General features: G+C 43.1%; 1 protein-coding gene across 1 annotated transcript in view; it reads right to left on the bottom strand.

Annotated features, from left to right (window-relative positions):
- The window catches only part of col28a1a (collagen, type XXVIII, alpha 1a), a 120,433-nt gene that overhangs the window by 23,916 nt on the left and 73,349 nt on the right, over window positions 1–23,168 (bottom strand). The window contains exons 22-31 of the mRNA XM_047383882.1: window positions 18,608–18,676; window positions 15,019–15,087; window positions 14,015–14,083; window positions 5,703–5,771; window positions 5,534–5,602; window positions 5,222–5,290; window positions 5,027–5,107; window positions 4,722–4,757; window positions 4,608–4,644; window positions 3,832–4,386 (exon numbers count right to left, since the gene is read on the bottom strand). Of these exons, the coding sequence (XP_047239838.1) occupies window positions 3,832–4,386; window positions 4,608–4,644; window positions 4,722–4,757; window positions 5,027–5,107; window positions 5,222–5,290; window positions 5,534–5,602; window positions 5,703–5,771; window positions 14,015–14,083; window positions 15,019–15,087; window positions 18,608–18,676 (1,123 nt within the window). The remainder of the gene's footprint in view (window positions 1–3,831; window positions 4,387–4,607; window positions 4,645–4,721; window positions 4,758–5,026; window positions 5,108–5,221; window positions 5,291–5,533; window positions 5,603–5,702; window positions 5,772–14,014; window positions 14,084–15,018; window positions 15,088–18,607; window positions 18,677–23,168) is intronic.

A 23,168-nucleotide genomic window follows, 5' to 3' on the forward strand; every position in this document is an offset into this window, starting at 1 on the left:
AGCTGATATAAACCATTTCTACAAATGCCAAAAATGTTAAAACTAAAGGCAATCAGAAAATAAACTCCACAAAATGACGTAACAGCAAAACTTGGTCTCAGCTGTCCACCACACAGCTTCTACACACACAACCAGCATGTCTGCTGCAGAGAGCTCACAGATTCCAAAAACTACATTTTGTCGTAATCCACCAAGGTTTTACTCATCCAGCAGCAAAGGAAGGCCAGAATTATCGCTCCCATTTGAAAAAGATAATTATTGACATAATGATTATTTAGACAGAGTATGTCAATTCTCAGAGAAATTCTCTTAGATTTGCTGATGTTATTTTGAGCTCAAACTTTGCAAAACCCCTTTGGGCTTAAGAGGTTAACTCATGTTGAAGCAGCATATTAAGTGTATTAGCTGATGTTAAGCTGTGTTGCCATGTATCTTTCTACATCTTATATTTTTCTTGTAAAGCTGATTTTTTTTTTGCCTTACAATACACTGCATGTGTTCCTTTTATTATTATTTAACAAAAATACATTAAATACCAGGGCTGCACGGTGGCACAGTTGGTAGCACTGTTGCCTTGCAGCAAGAAGGTCCTGGGTTCAATTCCCAGCCGGGGGTCTTTCTGCATGGAGTTTGCATATTCTCCCCGTGCATGCGTGGGTTCTCACCGGGTACTCCGGCTTCCTCCCACAGTCCAAAAACTTGCCTGTTAGGTTAATTGGTAACTCTAAAATTGCCCTTAGATGTATGAATGTGTATGGTTGTATGTGTGTTGCCCTGCGATGGACTGGCGACCTGTCCAGGGTGTACCCTGCCTCTTGCCCATAGACTGCTGGAGATAGGCACCAGCTCCTCTGTGACCCACTATGGAATAAGCGGTAGAAAATGACTGACTGACATTAAATACCAAACTTTTAGAAAATTTTTATCAGAAACCCATTAATTCAGTCTGTCTGGCAGGAGAAACTGAAGTCTACAGACCAGGACTGGTCACCACAAGAACAGTTTCTATTTATAAAGGTCCTTCTCAAAAAATTAGCATATTGTGATAAAGTTCATTATTTTCTATAATGTAATGATGAAAATTTAATATTCATATATTTGAGATTCATTGCACACTAACTGAAATATTTCAGGTCTTTCATTGTCTTAATACGGATAATTTTGGCATACAGCTCATGAAAACGCAAAATTCCTATCTCACAAAATTAGCATATTTCATCCGACCAATAAAAGAAAAGTGTTTTTAATACAAAAAACGTCAACCTTCAAATAATCATGTACAGTTATGCACTCAATACTTGGTCGGGAATCCTTTTGCAGAAATGACTGCTTCAATGCGGCGTGGCATGGAGGCAATCAGCCTGTGGCACTGCTGAGGTCTTATGGAGGCCCAGGATGCTTCGATAGCGGCCTTTAGCTCATCCAGAGTGTTGGGTCTTGAGTCTCTCAACGTTCTCTTCACAATATCCCACAGATTCTCTATGGGGTTCAGGTCAAGAGAGTTGGCAGGCCAATTGAGCACAGTGATACCATGGTCAGTAAACCATTTACCAGTGGTTTTGGCACTGTGAGCAGGTGCCAGGTCGTGCTGAAAAATGAAATCTTCATCTCCATAAAGCTTTTCAGCAGATGGAAGCATGAAGTGCTCCAAAATCTCCTGATAGCTAGCTGCATTGACCCTGCCCTTGATAAAACACAGTGGACCAACACCAGCAGCTGACATGGCACCCCAGACCATCACTGACTGTGGGTACTTGACACTGGACTTCTGGCATTTTGGCATTTCCTTCTCCCCAGTCTTCCTCCAGACTCTGGCACCTTGATTTCCGAATGACATGCAGAATTTGCTTTCATCCGAAAAAAAGTACTTTGGACCACTGAGCAACAGTCCAGTGCTGCTTCTCTGTAGCCCAGGTCTGGGGAACGCGGCACCTGTAGCCCATTTCCTGCACACGCCTGTGCACGGTGGCTCTGGATGTTTCTACTCCAGACTCAGTCCACTGCTTCCGCAGGTCCCCCAAGGTCTGGAATTGGCCCTTCTCCACAATCTTCCTCAGGGTCCGGTCACCTCTTCTCATTGTGCAGCGTTTTCTGCCACACTTTTTCCTTCCCACAGACTTCCCACTGAGGTGCCTTGATACAGCACTCTGGGAACAGCCTATTCGTTCAGAAATTTCTTTCTGTGTCTTACCCTCTTGCTTGAGGGTGTCAATAGTGGCCTTCTGGACAGCAGTCAGGTCGGCAGTCTTACCCATGATTGGGGTTTTGAGTGATGAACCAGGCTGGGAGTTTTAAAGGTCTCAGGAATCTTTTGCAGGTGTTTAGAGTTAACTCGTTGATTCAGATGATTAGGTTCTTAGCTCGTTTAGAGACCCTTTTAATGATATGCTAATGTTGTGAGATAGGAATTTTGGGTTTTCATGAGCTGTATGCCAAAATCATCCGTATTAAGACAATAAAAGACCTGAAATATTTCAGTTAGTGTGCAATGAATCTAAAATATATGAATGTTAAATTTTTATCATGACATTATGGAAAATAATGAACTTTATCACAATATGCTAATTTTTTGAGAAGGACCTGTATATATATATATATATACATATATATGATTATATATATGTTGCTTCACACTGAAGGCATCAAAACTATGAATTAACACGTGGAATTATATATTGAACAAAAATGTGTGAAACAACTGAAAATATGTCTTATATTCTGGGTTCATCAAAGTAGCCACCTTTTGCAGTGATTACTGCTAAATCACACTTAAGGGGTTTAAGGGGAAACAATTAAATGTGTTGGAATGACCTAGTCAAAGCCCAAACTTCAATCAAACAGAGAATCTGTGGGTAGACTTGAAGATCGCTGTTCACACACAAAACCATCCAAAATGAAGGAGCTGGAGCACTTTTGCCTTGAGGTAGGGGCAAAAATCCCAGAGGCAAAGATGTGGCAAGTTCATCGAAACTTATCCAGGTTTACTTGCAGCTGTAATTGCTGCAAATAGTGACTCTACAAATGACTGACTTTAGGGGGGGATGAACAGTTATAAACAGTTTTCTGTTATTATGTCCTCTTTGTGTACGTCAAAAAAAAACAATACATCTTCAAAAATGTAGGCTGTTTTGTACATAAAATGGTTCAATGTCTCAAACCGTATTTTTTAATTCCAGGTTTTGAGGAAACAAAAAAATGAAAAATGCCAAGTTGGTGAATATTGTTGCAGGGCACTGCATGTTTGTGGAATGGTAAAATTTTTATGATTCTGATCTAAATCTTTCCCGATCAATCCTCACATGTTAATTTCCCCAAAGAAATGAAATCCTGCAGGCTGGCTTCTTTAAAATAAATATGAAAATGAGCTGATCTTCTGAACTGCTCTTTGAAAGGAACAGATTTATAGGATGTGGCTCCCTTCGAAGAGCAGTGAAATTATACATGCATTGTTAGTTTTATTAGTTTAAAATAAGAAATTCCCAATTTTACAAGTAATTTTGAAAGTATTTTTTGAAATATATTATCCTAATTTCTATGCAGAAAACTAAGCTTTACAAGCCAGTAAAACCTTTTGCTACCCATTCCCCAGCTTGCTACTAAGCCCAACAGGCACAGAATCATTGCTTCTGTGCTTGGTCCTCTGTGTCTCTGTACTCTCTCCATGATCCATGTACAGAACCCTTTTATCTGTTCACATGTCACAATTGTGACAATGAGAAAGTGTGTCTTCTCAATAGTAGACCCATATTAATAAAAATAATAATTTTGATAATATGTGGTTATAATTGCATCAGTATTAGAATGATAAGATAATATAGTGTAATAACTTACCAGGTAGCAGTCGGAAGTCATCAATAAGGTAGACATGATCTTCATCAGGATCAGAGCCAATAGTCTTTATCTCACTCAGGAACTCTTCATTAAGAAGATCAGTCTTTTTGACCACACCTATCACAAACACCTCAATCCCCTCTGCATGGGCATCTGTGGCTGTCTTTTTAAACTGTAGGAAATCCCGCTGATCTGACTGACTATCTGTGAAAACCACTGCCACTTTTCTCACATGGGGCCGAGAGGCTTGGAACAGCTGCTTAGCTTGATGGATGGCGCTGCCGGTAAAAGTGCCCTTGCCTAGGTAGGGCATGGCTCTTATAGCAGCCTTGATCTCATCCTGGCTGGGCTGCCAATGCAGACTGACCACCACCGAGTTCAAATGGCTGTAGAGTACAACACCAATACGGCTGGCTTCTTTGCTGACTGTGAACTGGTCAATAATGGCGTTCACAAAGTCCTTCACCATCTCAAAGTTTTCAGGCCCCACTCTCTCAGAACTGTCAATCACAAATACAAGTTCTAGTGGACTCCCTCTGCACATGATACCACATCCTAGGACACAAAAAAGGGCAAATTACAGTATAAAGTATAAAGAGCTGTATGCGTACAGTGAAGGTTAGCTGTTTGCAAACATCACTTTAAACCATCTGATAATTTCTTGTCAATGACTTCACTGTAGAGTTTAGTTTAATGTGAACATCAGCTCTATGTACTTAAATATTTCCTGCTAACTTATCAATAATCATGAAACGTATACTCCTTCAAAGCTTTACCAAATATTTCCTTTATGATCCGGATGACCTCGTCTCTCTGTATATGGGGAAACAAAAGAAAGTAAGAAAACCAGAACTTTGGATTTATGCAGTTTGTCCCAGTCAAGTACTTACTGTAAGTCCTGCCTCTCCTTTTTTCCCAGGCCTCCCCTAGAAAATTGGAATATGGTTATGTATTGTATAATGACAGGAATATGTGGGCTAACAAAATACCAAGAAAAACTAAGTTACAAATTATTGTGAAAATCCCTTTACATTTTAAACATATTCGGTTTCAATACAACGGAATATCCAGTCAGAAATTTTTGTTTACTATAAAATGAATAAGAAGTGTAGAAAACAGCCAAATATTCTAGACCAAATATTTATTATTAAACCTAGAGGAAAGCCTGTTAAACAAGCTGAACATGTCATGTTACCATAAGTCCAGGGGAACCAGGTGGTCCAAAGTCCCCTGTGTCTCCGTTTTTCCCCCTTTCTCCAGGAGATCCTTGATTACCCTGCATAGGTGTAAAAACTTTCCTTATGATAGCATCTTAGCGCACTAGTAAGTGAATGCATTAGAAGACAAGTATTAAATTATTCCCACATTCAGCCTCAACTTGTTAAAGTACCTTCTTTCCTGAAAGACCTTCCCCAGGAAGCCCTCTTGGACCCATTGGCCCTTGAAATCCAGGCTCTCCCTGAAGATAAAGATTGATGGGTTGGTTAGATTGTCCTCTGCCCACCAACACATCAGACTGAGTGATCAAATGTAACAGTGAAGGTCAATGGCCCAAAATAATACGGATCAACACAAAATCTTAGAGAAACTCCACGCTGGATGGGTACAGAATTCTGAGACAGAAACATTTGACCTGTCCTGACATAACAACACAAGACAGAGAGGTTCATTCAGATCCTATAACTGTTTTTTTCTTTTCGACCTTAGGTCCTGGTAGTCCTGCTCCTGGAGGCCCAGGCATGCCCGGTGGACCAGGCTGTCCTGTAGAGCCCTGTAAATCAAAGACATTAAGGACACTATTAAGCGGAATTAACATTTTAAATACAAATAAAACATTTAAAAATTCCCATTTTTGTCGTTCACACTCTGACCTTTGGTCCATAATATCCAACCCCAGGAGGACCTGATGGTCCTGGAACACCTGGTAAGCCTCTGTCACCCTAAAAAAACAAAAACAAAACAGCTATGACATTTGACCACTTTCACCTCAGTGCTATGGAGGACCGATCCTGACAAAATTAAAAATAAAAGCAGAAATATATATATTTTGTTTTTACTTTTCCTTAGACATGCCTTTGTTCTTTTTACATTTCCTCATCTCTCGTTTTTCCTTTACCGTTGTTGGACCACTTGTTAGCGGAATATTGGACCATTTGCACGTTGCTGGACGCCAACAGGCCTACTGGAGTTTTCGGGCATTTTGTATCCAGGACAGTGCGATTGATATGACGGGGCGCCCCAGTCTGACGTCACAGGACGCTATATATGAAGGCACCCAGTTTGAACATACGCTTTTCAGCTGAAGACTGTGTCCGGTTACCAACATCTGAGGCATCACCTAGAGAAGAGTCCCGAGTGGATCTCATTTATTCTCTCTCGTTGGCCAACGAACAATTCATAACTGAGATTTCTGGACTAAGAAGGCCAGAAATTTCACTTTGCCGATCGAAGACGTGAGTTTAACACGTAACTAAAAAACCACGGCGTTTCAAGGAGCCACCTGTTTTTGTCCTAGTCGACTTTGATGGTCAGATCATATTTTCCCTTTCGCCAAGGAGGGCAGAGGACGAAGATGGCCGCTTTTCCTGAAGTTAACTGTGGACGCACAGTAACTTCCAACTCCCCCCTCCATTCGCTCTCAACTACGCTGAGAAAGAAGACCTCAACAAGTAAAACCCATCCTTTATTTTTATTTCTTTCTTAGAAAAGAGATTCGCTATTTAATCTAATGTGTTCTGAATGATATGTGCATGTAACCCTTTTATTGAAACTTTGATGTGCCATGTTTGACATCTGGAGCCTCTGCGCTCCCAGCTTTGTGTGTGTTTTGCAGGGTTATTGAACACTTGAGAGCATGCGCAGATGCGCTGTGAGACTGGACTGTTAAAATAACCTCATGGTGAAATTCCCCATTTTCTTTGTCTTCAACCTCACTGCTTGCTAGCTTGCCGCCAAAAGTTCTATAACTCTTTGTCTGCTCAAGAGTTGGGGGAGGTTCTATGACTGAGTATAACTGAGTTACAGTGGAGCTGCGCCCCACGCTCCACTCACCACCACATCCCTTTGGTCATATTATCATTTTTGCCATAACTGCTGGTTTGATCCCATTCTGTTCCCACTGCTGTTTTGCTTTATTTTTGTTTAGTTAGATATTTTACCCCTTTTGTGTAGAACTTTGCATATTTGAGTAGGTGAAGATTATTAAATCGGAAGAACGGATTGTATCAGGCTGTGATTTAATAAATATTCACATAGATAAAGAGAAGGCGTTTCTGGGTTTATTTTGTGCAAGAGTGATTCGTCAGTCAAGATAAGGTTAAAAGTTCCACACGTTTCGGTAGAAATGGTCGATTAAACAGTGACATATCTGGTAATAGTTATCAATTATTACTGAGTTTTTAACGGTTGTAATTATCAAAGGCGTTGAGCCACAATTACAACACCAGAAGACATCTCTGGTCTCGATTCATAAATGAGGATTTTGGTTAAGAAATTAATTTTGTCAAATTATGATTTTAATTATAATTATTGATAAGAATTAATCAATCAATAATCATAATTCCAACGCCGTATGCATTTCTCCTTCATTATGCAAATGAGGAGGGCTGCCTTCTTCTCTCCAGCTCCTCTACTATTGGTCAATTAACAGGAAGAAGGAGGATCCATGTGCAGGCCGACGGTGTGTCCTAATTCAGGGGCTGGATCCTTCCAAGTCCGTACTTGTGGGCCAATTACGTTAAAGCGCGGCACGGAAGGTCTGACAAATTCGGCCGACAAGTGTGCCCTTCTTTTGCCCGATTTGAAGGATGAGTTGTGAGTATCCTTCGCGGTCCATCTTTTCCCATGATTCATTGTGGGTCGAAGCGGATTGGTCAAACAGGGGCAGCCATGGCGAACCACAGTGGCAAAAGCTGTGACTAAACTGTAAATAATTACACTTTCTGTGACACAAATTAACTTTTACAATGTTTGTAGTGTGGGAATATAACTGTGTAGACGTGAAAAATCTGCTTGATTTATCAAGACATCGCTTAATTTCAAACGTGCTCCGATGTGTTCGGAGTTTTCCACTCCCACCGTATTAACTCCCAGCTTGCCTCGCCAGTCCTACCAGCGGTGGGGCGAGCTAGACCGGTAGAGATCTGACCGGACTATCGGCACTGAGCTCCTGCTGCCAGTCATCACAGTGAACGTGAAACACAAGTGATTTCTAACAGTTTATGTTAGTATTATTTTAATGTATTGTGTCATTTGTTCATGTAAGTCGATTTGACATTACAGGTGATATTAAAGTTAACCTGAATAAATGGACGATTTTATGTAATCTTACCGTATCGCTGGAAAGTGTGATTGAGCATAAATAAGCTTTTAAATATTCATTTTTGATGAAGAAATGTGTACACTTTCAAATGCAAGCAACTCTGAATGACCACCTTTTTACTGGAGCTAAAAACTCAGCCACCGTGGCTTGGAGGTACAATAACAACATTCTTTGCAGTCAGTTTCTGTCCAGTTTCAATAACTCCTATCTTTCTAACTTTCATAAATATCCATCCAGTGATTAACAAACTTCTTTTGGTTTTCCTTCTTTCCTTTTCTTTGTTTAGGACAATTCTGGAGAAGATGGGCCAACAGGGGAAAGTCACCCCCTTGCAGGCCCAAAAAAAAGTGGGATAATATGAAAAAGGAATATAAAGTATGTTCAGAAGTTCTCATGTCACACACAAATAAAAAAAATATTTCTAAAAATCTTATTGGTTTCTCTGTTTAGTAAATTGTTTTTTTTATTATTCCATCTAACTTTAGGATTGCAAGTATCCAGGGTCAGGAGAGGGAGTCAGTGAAAAGCCCACTGCTGCTACTTGGCCCTGGTTTGTCCTTATGGATGAGGTGTTGGGACAGAGGTCTTCCACAACACCTCCTGTCCTAATTGCCTCCATCCCTGAGGACACTCCAGGGCCAAGCGGAGCAGTGGGCAACCAGATGGAGAAGGAAGACAGTGAGCCAGCAAGAAGGGGTCAGAAAAGAAAGAGGGACAGATATGATGGAGATGATCAGGGAGGACATAAGGCTACAGAGAATGGACAGACTGTTTTCCTAAGAATGGCACCAAAATAAGGTGCTATGTAAGAAATAAATAAATGTTTTGTTCAGATAGTTTCTTAAAGTTTTAAGGTGTTCTAATAAATTTCTAAATTGTTTTTGTCACCAATGTATTTTATTTCCATTTTACCTAACAATACATCAACTTCAATTAAATTTCTAAACACAGTTTATTTTGAAATTACAAATAGCATTTTAAACAGAATGTGAAAAAAAGAACATTCAAACAGATCAAGATTACAAGACAAAAGACATAAAATAAAACTATGTACAAGTATTTACAATGGAGACAGCAGGATCAACCTGAGTGACCGGTTACTGGAACACCCCTTCAACGGAACAAAGAGGCAAATGTCTTTCTGAACAGAAAGTCTCTGGCAGTGTGGCTAAATCTCTCACAAGGTCAGAGACTTGGATGGATGCTGCAACTGAGATCTTTGGTTTGTCTTTTCTGGATGGTGAGCGAAGCATCACACAGGTGGTCTGCAGATGTTTGTGATTCCTCTTTCATCCATCAAGTTTAAAGGGCTGGATCACATCACTAAGATGTAATCAGGAATATGCAAAATTAGAAGATGGTACTTTATTTATGAAAGTTAGAAAGATAGGAGTTTTTGAAACTGGACAGAAACTGACTGCAAAGAATGTTGTTATTGTACCTCCAAGCCACGGTGGCGGAGTTTTTAGCTCCAGTAAAAAGGTGCTCATTCTCACCCCTGAGCTTAATAAACTGGCCCGTTTGCTCCTTTGTCCGTAAACAACAAAAACAACCAAAAACGCCATCTTGCTTAATATCAGTGTAAAAAAGGCCTTTTTAAATTTAACATTTGTCTTAATTTGCAGAATATATTAAAATATTTCTATGCAAATGCCTAAAACAAGCTCTTTCAAACTTTTCACTTCTTTACTGAGATTTGCTTGCATTTGAAAGTGCATTTCTTTCAGCTGTACCTGGAATCACGAATTATAATGCTAGCTGAATTATAAATACACTTTTAAAAAGACATAAAACACATTTCTTTATCAAAAATGAATATTTAAAAGCTTATTTATTCTCAATCACACTCTCCAGCGATACGGTAAGATTACATAAAATTGTCCATTTATTCAGGTTATCTTTAATATCACCTGTAATGTCAAATCAACTTACATGAACAAATGACACAATACATTAAAATAATACTAACATAAACTGTTAGAAATCACTTGGGTTTAACGTTCACTGTGATGACTGGCAGCAGGAGCTCAGTGCCGATAGTCCGGTCAGATCTCTTCCGGGCTAGCTCGCCCCACCGCCATTAGGGCTGGTGAGGCAAGCCGGGAGTTAATACGGTGGGAGTGGAAAATTATTAAGCGATGTCTTGATAAATCAAGCAGATTTTTCACGTCTACACAGTTATATTCCCGCACTAAAAACATTGTAAAAGTTCATTTGTGTCACAGAATGTGTAATTTTTCCCAATTTACTCACAGCTTTTGCCACTGTGGTCCGCCATGGCTGCCCCTGTTTTACCAAACCGTTCGTTCGTTCGTCGTCTTCCGCTTATCCAGGACCGCTTATCGGTCATGACCCAAAGTTCATGGCCATAGGTGAGGGTAGGAACGTAGACCGACCAGTAAATTGAGAGCTTTGCTTTTCGGCTCAGCTCTCTCTTCACCACAATGGACCGGCACAGCGCCCCCATTACTGTGGCAGCTGCACCGATCCGTCTGTCGATCTCCCGCTCCATTCTTCCCTCACTCGTGAACAAGACCCCGAGATACTTAAACTCCTCCACTTGAGGCAGGGACTCCCCTCCAACCTGAAGAGGACAAGCCACCCTTTTCCGGTCGAGTACCATGGCCTCGGACTTGAAGGAGCTGATCCTCATCCCAGCCGCTTCACACTCGGCTGCGAACCGCCACAGCGCATGCTGTAGGTCTTGGCTAGAGGGGGCCAGCAGGACCACGTCATCCGCAAAAAGAAGAGACGAAATCCACTGGTCCCCAAACCAGACCCCCTCCGGCCCTTGGCTGCGTCTAGAAATCCTGTCCATAAAAGTTATGAACAGGACCGGCGACAAAGGGCAGCCCTGCCGGAGTCCAACATGCACTGGGAACAGGTCCGACTTAGTGCCGGCAATGCGGACCAAACTCCTGCTCCGCTCGTACAGGGACCGGATGGCCCCTAATAAAGGGCCCCCGATTCCATACTCCTGGAGCACCCCCCACAGGGCATCACGAGGGACACAGTCGAATGCCTTCTCCAGGTCCACAAAACACATGGGAACCGGTTGGGCGAACTCCCATGAACCCTCGAGCACCCTGTAGAAGGTATAGAGCTGGTCCAGTGTTCCACAGCTGGGACGAAAACCACACTGTTCCTCCTGAAGCTGAGGTTCGACTATCGGTCGGACTCTCCTCTCCAATACCCTGGCGTAGGCCTTACCAGGGAGGCTGAGGAGTGTGATCCCCCTGTAGTTGGAACACACCCTCCGGTCCCCCTTCTTATAAAGGGGGACCACCACCCCAGTATGCCAGTCCAGAGGCACTGTCCCCGACCACCACGCAATGTTGAAGAGGCGTGTCAACCATGACAGCCCTACAACATCCAGACACTTGAGGTACTCAGGGCGGATCTCATCCACCCCCGAAGCCTTGCCACCGCGGAGCTTTTTAACCACCTCGGTGACTTCAGCCTGGGTGATGAAAGAGTCCAACCCCGAGTCCCCAGCCTCTGTTTCCACCACGGAATGCGTAATGGCAGGATTGAGGAGATCCTCGAAGTACTCCTTCCACCGCCCGATAATGTCCTCAGTCGAGGTCAGCAGTCTCCCGCCCCCACTATAAACAGTGTTGGCAAAGCACTGCTTCCCCCTCCTGAGGCGCCGGACGGTTTGCCAGAATCGCTTCGAGGCCAACCGGTAGTCCTTCTCCATGGCCTCACCGAACTCTTCCCAGGCCCGAGTTTTTGCCTCTGCCACAGCCCAGGCCGCAGCACGCTTGGCCTCACGGTACCCGTCAGCCGCCTCAGGAGTCCCACAAACCAACCACAGCCGATAGGACTCCTTCTTCAGCTTAACAGCATCCCTTACTGCCGGTGTCCACCACCAGGTTCTGGGATTGCCGCCATGACAGGCACCGCAGACCTTACGGCCGCAGCTATGGGCAGCAGCATCGACAATAGATGCAGAGAACATGGTCCACTCGGACTCTATGTCTCCAACATCCCCCGGGATCTGGTCGAAGCTCTCCCGGAGGTGGGAGTTGAATACATCCCTGGCCGAGGGCTCCGCCAGGCGTTCCCAGCAGACCCTCACTATGCGCTTGGGCCTGCCGAGTCTGTCTGGCTTTCTCCTCCTCCAGCGGATCCAACTCACCACCAGGTGATGATCTGTGGACAGCTCAGCCCCTCTCTTCACCCGAGTGTCCAAAACATGCGGCCGAAGGTCTGATGATACGACAACAAAGTCGATAATCGACCTCCTGCCTAGGGTGTCCTGGTGCCAAGTGCACTGATGGACAACCCTTATGTTTGAACATGGTGTTCGTTATGGACAATCCGTGACTAGCACAAAAGTCCAATAACAAAACACCACTCGGATTCAGATCGGGGAGGCCATTCCTCCCGATCACGCCTCTCCAGGTGTCACTGTCGTTCCCCACGTGGGCGTTGAAGTCCCCCAGCAGAATAATGGAGTCCCCGGGAGGGGCACTATCCAGCACCCCCGACAGGGACGCCAAGAAGGCAGGGTACTCTGCACTACCACTCGGCCCGTAGGCTGAAATGATAGTCAGAGACCTCTCCCCAACCTGAAGGCGCAGGGATACAACCCTCTCATCCACTGGGGTAAACCCCAACACGAGACGGCTGAGCTGGGGGGCAACAAGCAAACCCACACCAGCCAGCCGCCTCTCCCCGTGGGCCACTCCAGAGTAGAAGAGAGTCCAACCCCTCTCAAGGAGATGGGTTCCAGAGCCCACGCTGTGCGTGCAGGCGAGCCCGACTATTTCTAGTCGATATCTCTCGACCTCCCACACAAGCTCAGGCTCCTTGCCCCCCAGCGAGGTGACATTCCACGTCCCTAGAGCCAGCCTAAGCATCCGGGGATCGGGCCGTTGAGGTCTCCACCTTCGTCCGCCACCCAATCCTCTTTGCACCGGTCCCTCACGGTTCCCCCTGCAGGTGGTGGGCCACTGGGGGATGGCCTCGCGTCTCTCGTTCGGGCTTGGCCCGGCCGGGTCCCGCGAGGAGCAACCCGGCCACCAGGCGCTCTCCGACAAGTCCCGACCCCAGGCCTGGCTGCAGGGTGGGACCCCGGCTCCGCCGTACCGGGCGACGTCACGTGCCTCGATATTGTGTTCTTCATGAGGGGTTCTTGAACCATTCTTTGTCTGACCCATCACCTAGAACCTGTTTGCCATGGGAGACCCTACCAGGGGCATTTAGGCCCCAGACAATATAGCCTCTAGGATCATTTGAGCACTCAAACCCCTCCACCACGTTAAGGTGACGGTTCAAGGAGGGGTAATTTTTCCCAATTTACTCACAGCTTTTGCCACTGTGGTCCGCCATGGCTGCCCCTGTTTTACCAAACCGCTTCGACCCACAATGAATCATGGGAAAAGATGGTCCGCGAAGAATACTCACAAGTCATCCTTCAAATCGGGCAAAAGAAGGACACATTTGTCAGCCGCATTTGAGAGACCTTTCACGCCGCGCTGTGACGTAATCGGCCCACAAGTACGGACTTGGAAGGATCCAGCCCCTGATTTGGAACACAACCTCGGCCTGCACATGGATCCTCCTCCTTCCTGTTAATTGACCAATAATAGTAGAGGAGGTGGAGAGAAGAAGGCAGCCCTCCTCATTTGCATAATGAAGGAGAAATGCATACGGTAAAGGAAAAAGAGAGATGAGGAAATGTAAAAAGAACAAAGGCATGAGTAAGGAAAAGGAAAAACAATATATATATATTTCTGCTTTTATTTTTAATTTTGTCAGGATCGGTCCTGCATACAGTGCACGTCAATGCCTTTAAAGTTGTAAAAATGCTTTCCTAACTTTATTACAGTTTATGAATTCATAAAACAAAGCTACCTTTGCTCCTGGTAGTCTTTTTCCCTCAGGTCCTTTTTCTCCTTGTAGTCCTGGTAAACCCGGTGGACCCTTATGATAAAGTCAAAGATGTTTACATGAACACAAAAAAAATGCTGGGTTATGTTCCGAACGGCTGGGTAAAAGCCATCGGGTCATACATTGGGTCAGTTTGACCAAATGTGACTCTGTAGTTGGGTCACAACTTGACTAATTCTGCTGGGTCATAGGCTGGGGAGATTTGATCAAATATTGGGTCAAAGGTTTACCCAATTGGTTGGGTTCAAAACACGCCTGAGAAAAATGTACATGATTGTTCACAAATTGCCATTTTCAACTAGACTGCGACCTGATCAGATATCACTGGACTTCTCTACTATGAAATAAACAGTTAAAAAAGAAACTAACAGTTTCAGTTTTTGTTTTAGATTTTTGTTAATTGCAAATGATTGGTTTATTGTGGGGCTGCACATTGGCATAGTTGGTAGCACTGTTGCCTTGTAGAAAGCAGGGTTTTCGCCAGCGTGCTGCTACGCTGACATCTGGCCTCACTCTCCGTGTGGTTTTTGTGTCGGCTGTGGCACATGCGCTGAGTCTGCTCCCAATTCCTCAAATCCCCCAGCCCCCCTGCCGCCCCCAAACCACGAACCAAACCTGAACAAACCATGACTGTAGATAACTCTAAATTACCCTTAGGTATGAGTGTGTGCGTGCATGATCATCTTGTACGTCTCTGACTTGCCCTGTGATAGACTGCCAATCTGTCTAAACTTTAACTTTAAATATTGGTCAGTTTAAACAAATCTTTGAACATTTATCACATCCCACCTTCTTGGGTCAAACCAATAACCCAACAGTGCTGAGTAACAACCCAAGGTTGACTCAGCCCAAATTTGACCCAGCATTGAGTTAGAAATTATGTTACTTCTGTTGTGTTTACTAACCTCTGGTACTGTAGGTACCTAACAAAACCATGATTGTAGGACATCCCATTGTCCTTCTCTTACCTGTGGTCCAGTCAAAGAGTCTCCCTTTGCCCCCTTTGGCCCAAAAGGTCCAATACTTCCTTTATTTCCCTGAAGATGGAATAAGAAGTAATCAGAATACCAACATGAATCAATAATACACTGACAACAAAGCATCATGCTACCCTCAAAAATATGAAATTTCAACCCTTCATTTCCTCCTAAGGTCATCTTCAGAGTTTCAGCTTGAAGACAGGATTTGTATTCCAGGCACACAGCTGAGGCCTTGAGGTCCAATTAGAGAGCAGAAAGATTTTTCTGATGTGCACACAAGCTAGGCTTACTTTCTACAGTAAAATAAACTGGACATATTTCATTATTCAAAGATTATTTTCTCAATATAATTATTACTGATTGTGTTATGCTTTTAAATGAATCTGCTGTCATTGTGTCATGATGGGTTTTTGGACAGGAACAAAATGCAGGAACTCGGGAGGATCGTGGTGACAGGGACTTAATGCAAAAAACAAAAGTAAAGTTACAAAAAACACATAGAAAATCAAACAGGAGCCAGGATTAGTGCAACAGTGGGATCCAACAGAAAATGTCAAGAACTGAGAGAATTAAATACTGTAGAATATGATTACAAAGGTGGGTCTGATTAACAAAGTAAATGCCAGCTGTGAGAGGAACATGCAGAGGTAACTGAGGTAAAACTGAAGAAATAGGAGATGGCTGATTGAGAACACAGAAAACCAGGGAAGCAAAGACAAAAAAAAAAAAAACCTAAAACCTTCCTTGATAACGTTTAGTCAAAGGTCGTCATCCGAGTGTGAAACATCCTTCATCAACACATCATCATTGTTGTCTCCTGATCTCTAATTCATGCTTCCTTCTTATTGGAGCACCTAAGACATCGTAAGAAGACCCAGCAGTGGGACTTTAACAACTGGTTGGATCAACATGTTAGAGATTTTGCAATATTTTGAATTCTGTCATTAAGAAAGGAGGCTAATTTTCTGTTGATGGTCAGATACTGAAGAGAAGAGGGATGCCGCGCAAACTAAATCCCAAAAAATGTCGATGTGAGGCACCAAATGCGGTGGAGGTTAGTGGACCAAAAAAGCAATTATGGCTGAATATTTAAAGTGCCTGTGACACATTGAGATGAAATCTAATGGCCTGTGTGCACTAATGCTGGACACGGCCTGCAGCTGGGGGAAGAGGGGAGGGATGCTGCAGGAGCTCAACCCCAGTCAGAAAAAAATCTTAAAACGTTTCAGTAATGCAGACCTTTACGTTAAAAAGAAACTTGGACAGCAGTGTTGATGGGTAACAGAAAGATAAAAAAGCAGGACCAGCTGAATATTTAGATTCTGTGATTCCCAGAGAAAACCTTCCCCAGTTTTGTTTCAGACCTTTAGCTGTAAAGTTGCCATCTTGTTGCACCCTCTGTGTAGACCAGATAAGACAGTGATGCTGATAGGCTGACTTTAAATATAGCAACTTTATTTAGTGATGGGTTGGTTTTGTAATGGCAATTATTTTTTGTTTGACTGCTTATCTATTTATTTGATGTTTGGACGACTTTGTTCCACAATGCGAGTTTTGTGCAATAACTGTTGTTTGTGGTATCTTTATTCAAAGTAAGTAATGTTAAAATTAATTAGAAAGTCTCAAAATGCCATGAATTACATGTGGTAATAAATTAACACTAGAATAACCATGTCAAGCCATATGATAATACTGTGCACGCTGGTATTTTTTTAAGTAGACTTAATGACATTAAAAGGTTATATGCCTCAACCACGCCCATTTGTCCTCTTTCTCTCTTAGTTTAGACAACAAATGAGATTAGGTGGAGAAGTTTACACGCCAGTTTTTATAAAAACTTAACAAGGTTTGGATGGTCATTCAAGCTTAATCAGTTTAGTAATAACATTGCCCTTTTGTTCTTATCAGTAGAAGTAGACCATTCTTTGAAGCAAGAGATAACGCTTTGGTCTCAAATTAAATGGAAATCAGTCGATTTACTGTCTACAAGTGGATGACATTCAAATATCAATATGCCAAGCACTTGCCTTCCAAGCAAATTCACCCTAAACGCCCATGATACCAACACAAGTCTCCATTAAACCCATAAAATGCCATTACCTGACCCAAAAGAGACTCTTTATAGTGTTGATATGAAAGTTCATGCCTGCACAATCAGAAAGAGAGAGTGCTTAGGTTTAACTTTTATGGGAGGATAGCAAGGAGGAAACCTTTGCTCTTAAAGAAAACCATGAAGGCCAGACTGAAGTTTTCATGAGAGAACAGAGAAAAAAACCAGGACTTCTGGGATAATGTTCTGTAGGCAGAGTAGTCTAAAACTGAATTATTCTGGCACCAGAACAGAGGACATGTTTGGCATATACCAAATACACCGGTCCAGGAAGTGAGCCTCAAACTAACTGTAAAGCATGAAGGTAGAAGAGTCATGGTTTGGGTATGCCCAAACCATGAGCAAAGGGTGCTTGAAAAAAAAAGAGAACATTTGCAAATAAATGAAAGCTAAAGCAGAAACTGGACCTGGCAACATGACAATAATGCAAAATATACCAGTAAATCCACCAAGTACTGAAGAGAATTAAGAAATGTCAAGTCCTGGGCCAAGTCAAAGCCCAGATCTTGATCTAATGGAGGTGCTGTGGGGCGACTTGAACTGGGCTGTATATACAGGAAACCCCTCGCAGCTGAAACTGAAAAGCTGGACAAACCTTCTTCAGACTGATTTTAGAGACTGATAAATGGCTGCAAGAAGCATCTTAATTAAATATGAGTAAAACTCGCTGTGAGGGGGAAGGGTGTCCTAACACATTTTTGTTGAAATCTTTTTAATAAGGATTTATTTTTGTTGTTTAAGTGCATCATTTTGTTTTGCAAAGATTACTTCTTAAAAAGAGAGTTTGTCATAATAATCTGCTGGTTTATAAACGGCGCTGGCAGCCAGTCACACTTTGTTTGAGTGTTAACCTGTGTAATAACCAAAGCTCTCTGTGCGCACGTGTAAATCTCTGTGTCGTTGCTTCTCAAGACTAAAGCTTCTTATGTTTCCCTTCCTCAAGATAACCTGCAGTTCTGAGATCGAAATCTTCCCCCGAGTGTGTTCCTGGATTTTCTACAACTTTTGCAGTAAAGATTAACCTCTGATCTTCATTCCACAATCCAAGGCTCCTCTTTACCCAACCTCTCAGTGAAACCTGTCCGCCCTCCAACACTCCCTTCCTCAACATGACTGCTCTCTCCACCATTTTGCTCCAGTCCAGCTTGTAAACGACCACATGGACCTCTCCCACCGGATTCCCACTCACTGTCCCTGGCATTCCGTTTCTACTCAAACCAGTAAGCCTCACTCTCATTTTCAGTGCATTCCTCGCAGTATATTTATTCCTCCTCTCATCTCTACCTCTTTCCTAGGGGCTCTCCTAACCTGTTTCCCCAGGAAGCTCCCGGACCAAGACTGCCTGCACATTCATATTCATTGTTTCTCAATAAACAGCTTAAAACTTTCCTCTGGTCTTCTGAGAACATTTGTGCATCTGGGTCAGACACCTGAACAAAACCATGACATAATTGGTGATTATATTACTTTGGGTCCAATTATTCCCACTCCAGGCTCTCCAACAGGTCCAGATTGTCCCACGGGCCCAGGGTCTCCCTGTTAGGAACAAAAAAAACCAAATTATTCATGACAAGAAAAACAAACGTACAAAAAACCATCTACATAAAGGTTGGTAAGTTTACAATTTCACTGTTATCACTGGGAAACTGATAGCATTCGGTAAATCATAAAAAAAAATAAAATCTTTTTATACTAAAAAATAAACAATTAGGTCAGGGTGTCAGAGAATTGAAGTAAATGAGACTGTCTTCATAAAATCCTGTTAATAATTTTATTAATTTATCACTAAATGTTTTCTTGTGTGTTTAAAGATACATTTTTGCTTAATGTCCCCAAACCCAGATTTTATAAGCATACAACTGATGCACTTTGTCCAGTAGTTATGATCTGATGACCTTTCACCTCTAAGAACTTCCTCTTCAGAACAGACAGACACCCACACCATCAAAACCTAAGGCCTGCTAGTCCTCCAACTCAGACTTGACGATCTTACCGGTGCCAAACTCTAAGTCAAGAGACATCTCACCAATTCCAATAAATTTGCAGTTGTTCTCCTGCAAGAGACATACTGGGTTTGTGATGACAACCTCAAGCTGCCTGGGTTCCTGCTCACTGGGTCCATCCACAGCAAGACACCTGCAATGGCAACCTTTGTCTGGTAAGGATTAAGCTGCTCAGCCAACAGCCAATCTCCACCTGACTGCAACATTGAGAGGCTGGTCATCAAAATCCAAGATACATCTGTTGTAAATATGTACCAAAAGTCGTGACTGTACCATCAATCAAAAAGCTCTTGAAAAATGGCAGGTTCCCAGATGCAGACAGAAACTTCACATGTCTGACCTCGTGTGGGGTAACATCTTTCTCCAGGGCGGCCAACGCTAATGTCAGCCTCTCAGGAGGCTTCACAGCAGCTGAACTAAGTCCAGCATTCACCAAAATGAAGTCGAGCAAGTCTCCATGTCGAGACAATATCAACCCAGAGTTTGACATACATCAATACTACCAGAGGACCAAGCTCCCAAAGACCCGGCATCATGCTTCCATCACAGCCTTGCCAAAGCTGAACAAACTCACCAAAGGCCTGAAGTCATACAGGTCCATCTCTCTGCTCTGTGTCCCATGTAGGATCATGGAGAGGCTGATTCATAGCCCCATTGAGACAGTGGTGGACCCACAACCCCCACCTGAACAAACCTCTGCCAGCTTGTAACCCAACTCACTCAAGACATTGAACACAACTTTCAGGATAATGAAAAGGCGGGAGTAGTATTCCTAGACTTGACAGCCACCTATGACACCGTGTGGCACCGCAAACTACATCTGAAACTGTTGAGGGATATCCCAGACCGGCACATGGTGAGGTTCATTATGGAGATGCCATCGAACCATTGCTTTAATGTACAGACCAGTGAGGGCCAGACCAGCAGGCTTCGAAGGCTGAAGAACAGTGTCCTACAAGGCTCTGTCTGCTGACTAATATTATTTAACATCTATATTCTTGACCTGCTGCATGAAACTACCAAGTATGGCTATTCGGACGAATTGGCAATCATGATTTAACACCCAACATGAAAGGCGATGGACGATGGTCCCAACCGAGACATGCAAGCTTCCCTGCAGACCATTAACATATCCACGCATGCTCTTGTCCTACCTTTAGCCAAATATTATGCACCTGACTGGAGCAGAAGTCCAAATCTGTACAAGGTAGATACTGCCATAAACAGCACCCTCTGGATAGTAACTGGCTGTCTGAAACTCACCCCTGTCCTATCTGTACGTCTTTGCTAGAATCACCCCAGCCAGCCTCCAACGGGATGCAGCTACCCTCAACCTGGCAAGAAAAGGCCAAAAGTAAGACTGGCACGTCCTTCCCTAAGTCACCAATAAACTGGCTCTACAAGGCAGGTTCAAGTCTCGCCATCCCCCCAACAAAGCAGCACAAAAGATGCTACAGTCTATCCCTGATCAGTTGTCCAGGGACGTCTAGGACACTTGGGTCCTCCTGCATCAAACAGGTATGGCAGGGACCTGGAAGCTGGTGTAAAAGGAAAAGACCTGCCATGCCACCTGTGGACCTCATGAGAGAGGGAGAGAGAGCGAGAGAGACCAAAGAACATAGCAAATAAACCATAAAAACACTCAAAATGATTAAAAAAACAAAATAATTCTATCACAAAAAGAAAGGATGGACTGGCGATCTGTCCAGGGTGTACCCTGCCTCTCGCCCATAGACTGCTGGAGATAGGCACCAGCTCCCCAGCGACCCACTATGGAATAAGCGGTAGAAAATGACTGACTGACTGACTGACTGACTGACAAAAAGAAAGGTTCTAAGAAACATCATATGTCTTTCTGAGCAAATGAGATTGCTTCAGAAAAGACTTTGGGCCTTCTAAAGTGCCTTTGACATCAAATTTTCATAACAAATCCAATTACATTTGTGGATAGAAAAACATTGATGAAATATTTTAAAACGTAAATTCATGCCACTGAAAAGAACAGTCGTTGAGATATATGGTCATAAATTTCACTAAAAAGGCATTTCCAGAATTCTCCTTTGAGATTTTGTTGCTCTCTTTTATGACGTCACAGGGGAACACCCCGCAGGTAAACTGACTGCTGCTACAATGGCAACAACACAGACAGCAGTGAAGAATCTGATATTTCTTTAGATATATTTCAGTCACTATCACAGAGACACAGCCGAGTCAGGAGACGAAAGTCAGCTTTCATCAGATGGCAGAGCACCAGTGCTGCGACGTAAGGATGGCCATCTAATTCCGCCAGTCTATTTTAACCGGATGCCGGAGCACGGCTGGAATCAATATGCATGAATCATACCACAGCACCAGGAAACAGAACGAACACAACATCCGGTTTTCCAAAATAAATCACTAAAGAAGGACTAGATCTCGCTGTATCAATAAATACACACATATATTTATATATACACATGTATCTATTAGCAGTTGTTAACATTAGATCAATTAGATAAGTTTCTGGGTTAACTAAGGTATTATAAACCGAGCAATTAAACATTAAATGTACCAAACTAAGCAACAAATATAGCAAATATAGGTTCGCTCCACTCAGTGAACTCACCCATTGTAAAACAAAACACATAAAAATATCTGGATGCATAAAACGAAAAATGAAGTCCTTAACTGTTCTAGCTTCCCCAGAATGAGTTGTTTTGGACTTGCTACCATATTTATCATTGTCTTTTACTGCGCCATCTGCGTATGGTTCTTGGAGCTCCTCCAAGCATCACAGCGGACCGGACCGGGGCAGATAGGATTAAAGTAAATATGCCACTGAGTGAAACAACCAGAGGTGAAGCTGAGCAGCATGGAGCAGCAGACACAAGGGGGATTTTTACCCTTATATTAGAACCTTTAAAGAAACATTTATTAAAATATATCTTATGCATGTGTAATTCATCTTATTTTAATAATAATAATAATAATTTCATATTATTAATATTAATAATAAAAATAATAATTTCAGATTTTTTATTATTAACAATAACTGCCAATATCTAAATGTACTTTTGTGACAAGGAAGTGTTTTTACCTGCTGCGCCTTGATTCGTTTAGCAACAGCAGCAACAACCTTTTCTTTGGCGATCTTTTTACATCAGATGCTCTGAACAGCGTGGCCATAGACTCTGCTTCAACATCCTTTTTTGTCTGGAAGATATCCTGACCTGTGACATAAATTTCTCTTGCGTATTCAGAGGTTTCTTGTTCGAAGCAATTTGTTGAAAAGGTCTTCAATCACAGCAGGCTGTGCTTGCTGGGACCAGCCCATCTGTCCCTTGTCAGTCTTCCAGCTCTGATCCAGGCAACTCTGATCCTCTTTGCTTCAGGAAAATATTGCAGACTAAAAGGTGCTGTCGCAGTATTGCTGCCACCACCGGCAATGCACCGTTACACCATATTAACGTTGTTTTTAATGCAACTTCTCTCCTACATGAACAGTTTATCATTGACGCTCACAATAAATGACTGGAGACTTCCCCTTTGACATCATTTTCGGGCGACCTTGGACTTGCAAAATGTAACATCGAAATATGTTTATTATGTGTCACAATTGTCATTTAAAATGTCTTTAATCCTAATATCATGTCAATTACTGTCCAATTTTTTCAATATTAAAATATAGTCGTACTCGTCGTCTTCCGCTTTATTTGGTACCAGGTCGCGGGAGCAGCAGACTCAGTAGAGACACCCAGACTTCCCTCTCCCCAGACGCCTCCTCCAACTCCTTCGGGGGGAGGCCAAGGCGTTCCCAGGCCAGCCGAGAGACATAATCCCTCCAGTGTGTCCTGGGCCGTCCCCTTGACCTTCTCACGGTGGGACGTGCCTGGAATGCCTCCTGAGGGAGGCATCCAGGAGACATCCAGTATAGATACGTGAGCCACCTCAACTGGCTCCTCTTGATGTGGAGGAGCAGCATCTCTACTCCGAGCTCCTCCTGGAGTTCCTCGCCCTATCTCTAAGGGAGTGCCCGGCCACCCTAC

Source organism: Girardinichthys multiradiatus, chromosome 13 (genome assembly GCF_021462225.1).
Source record: "Girardinichthys multiradiatus isolate DD_20200921_A chromosome 13, DD_fGirMul_XY1, whole genome shotgun sequence".
Taxonomy (NCBI): domain Eukaryota; kingdom Metazoa; phylum Chordata; class Actinopteri; order Cyprinodontiformes; family Goodeidae; genus Girardinichthys; species Girardinichthys multiradiatus.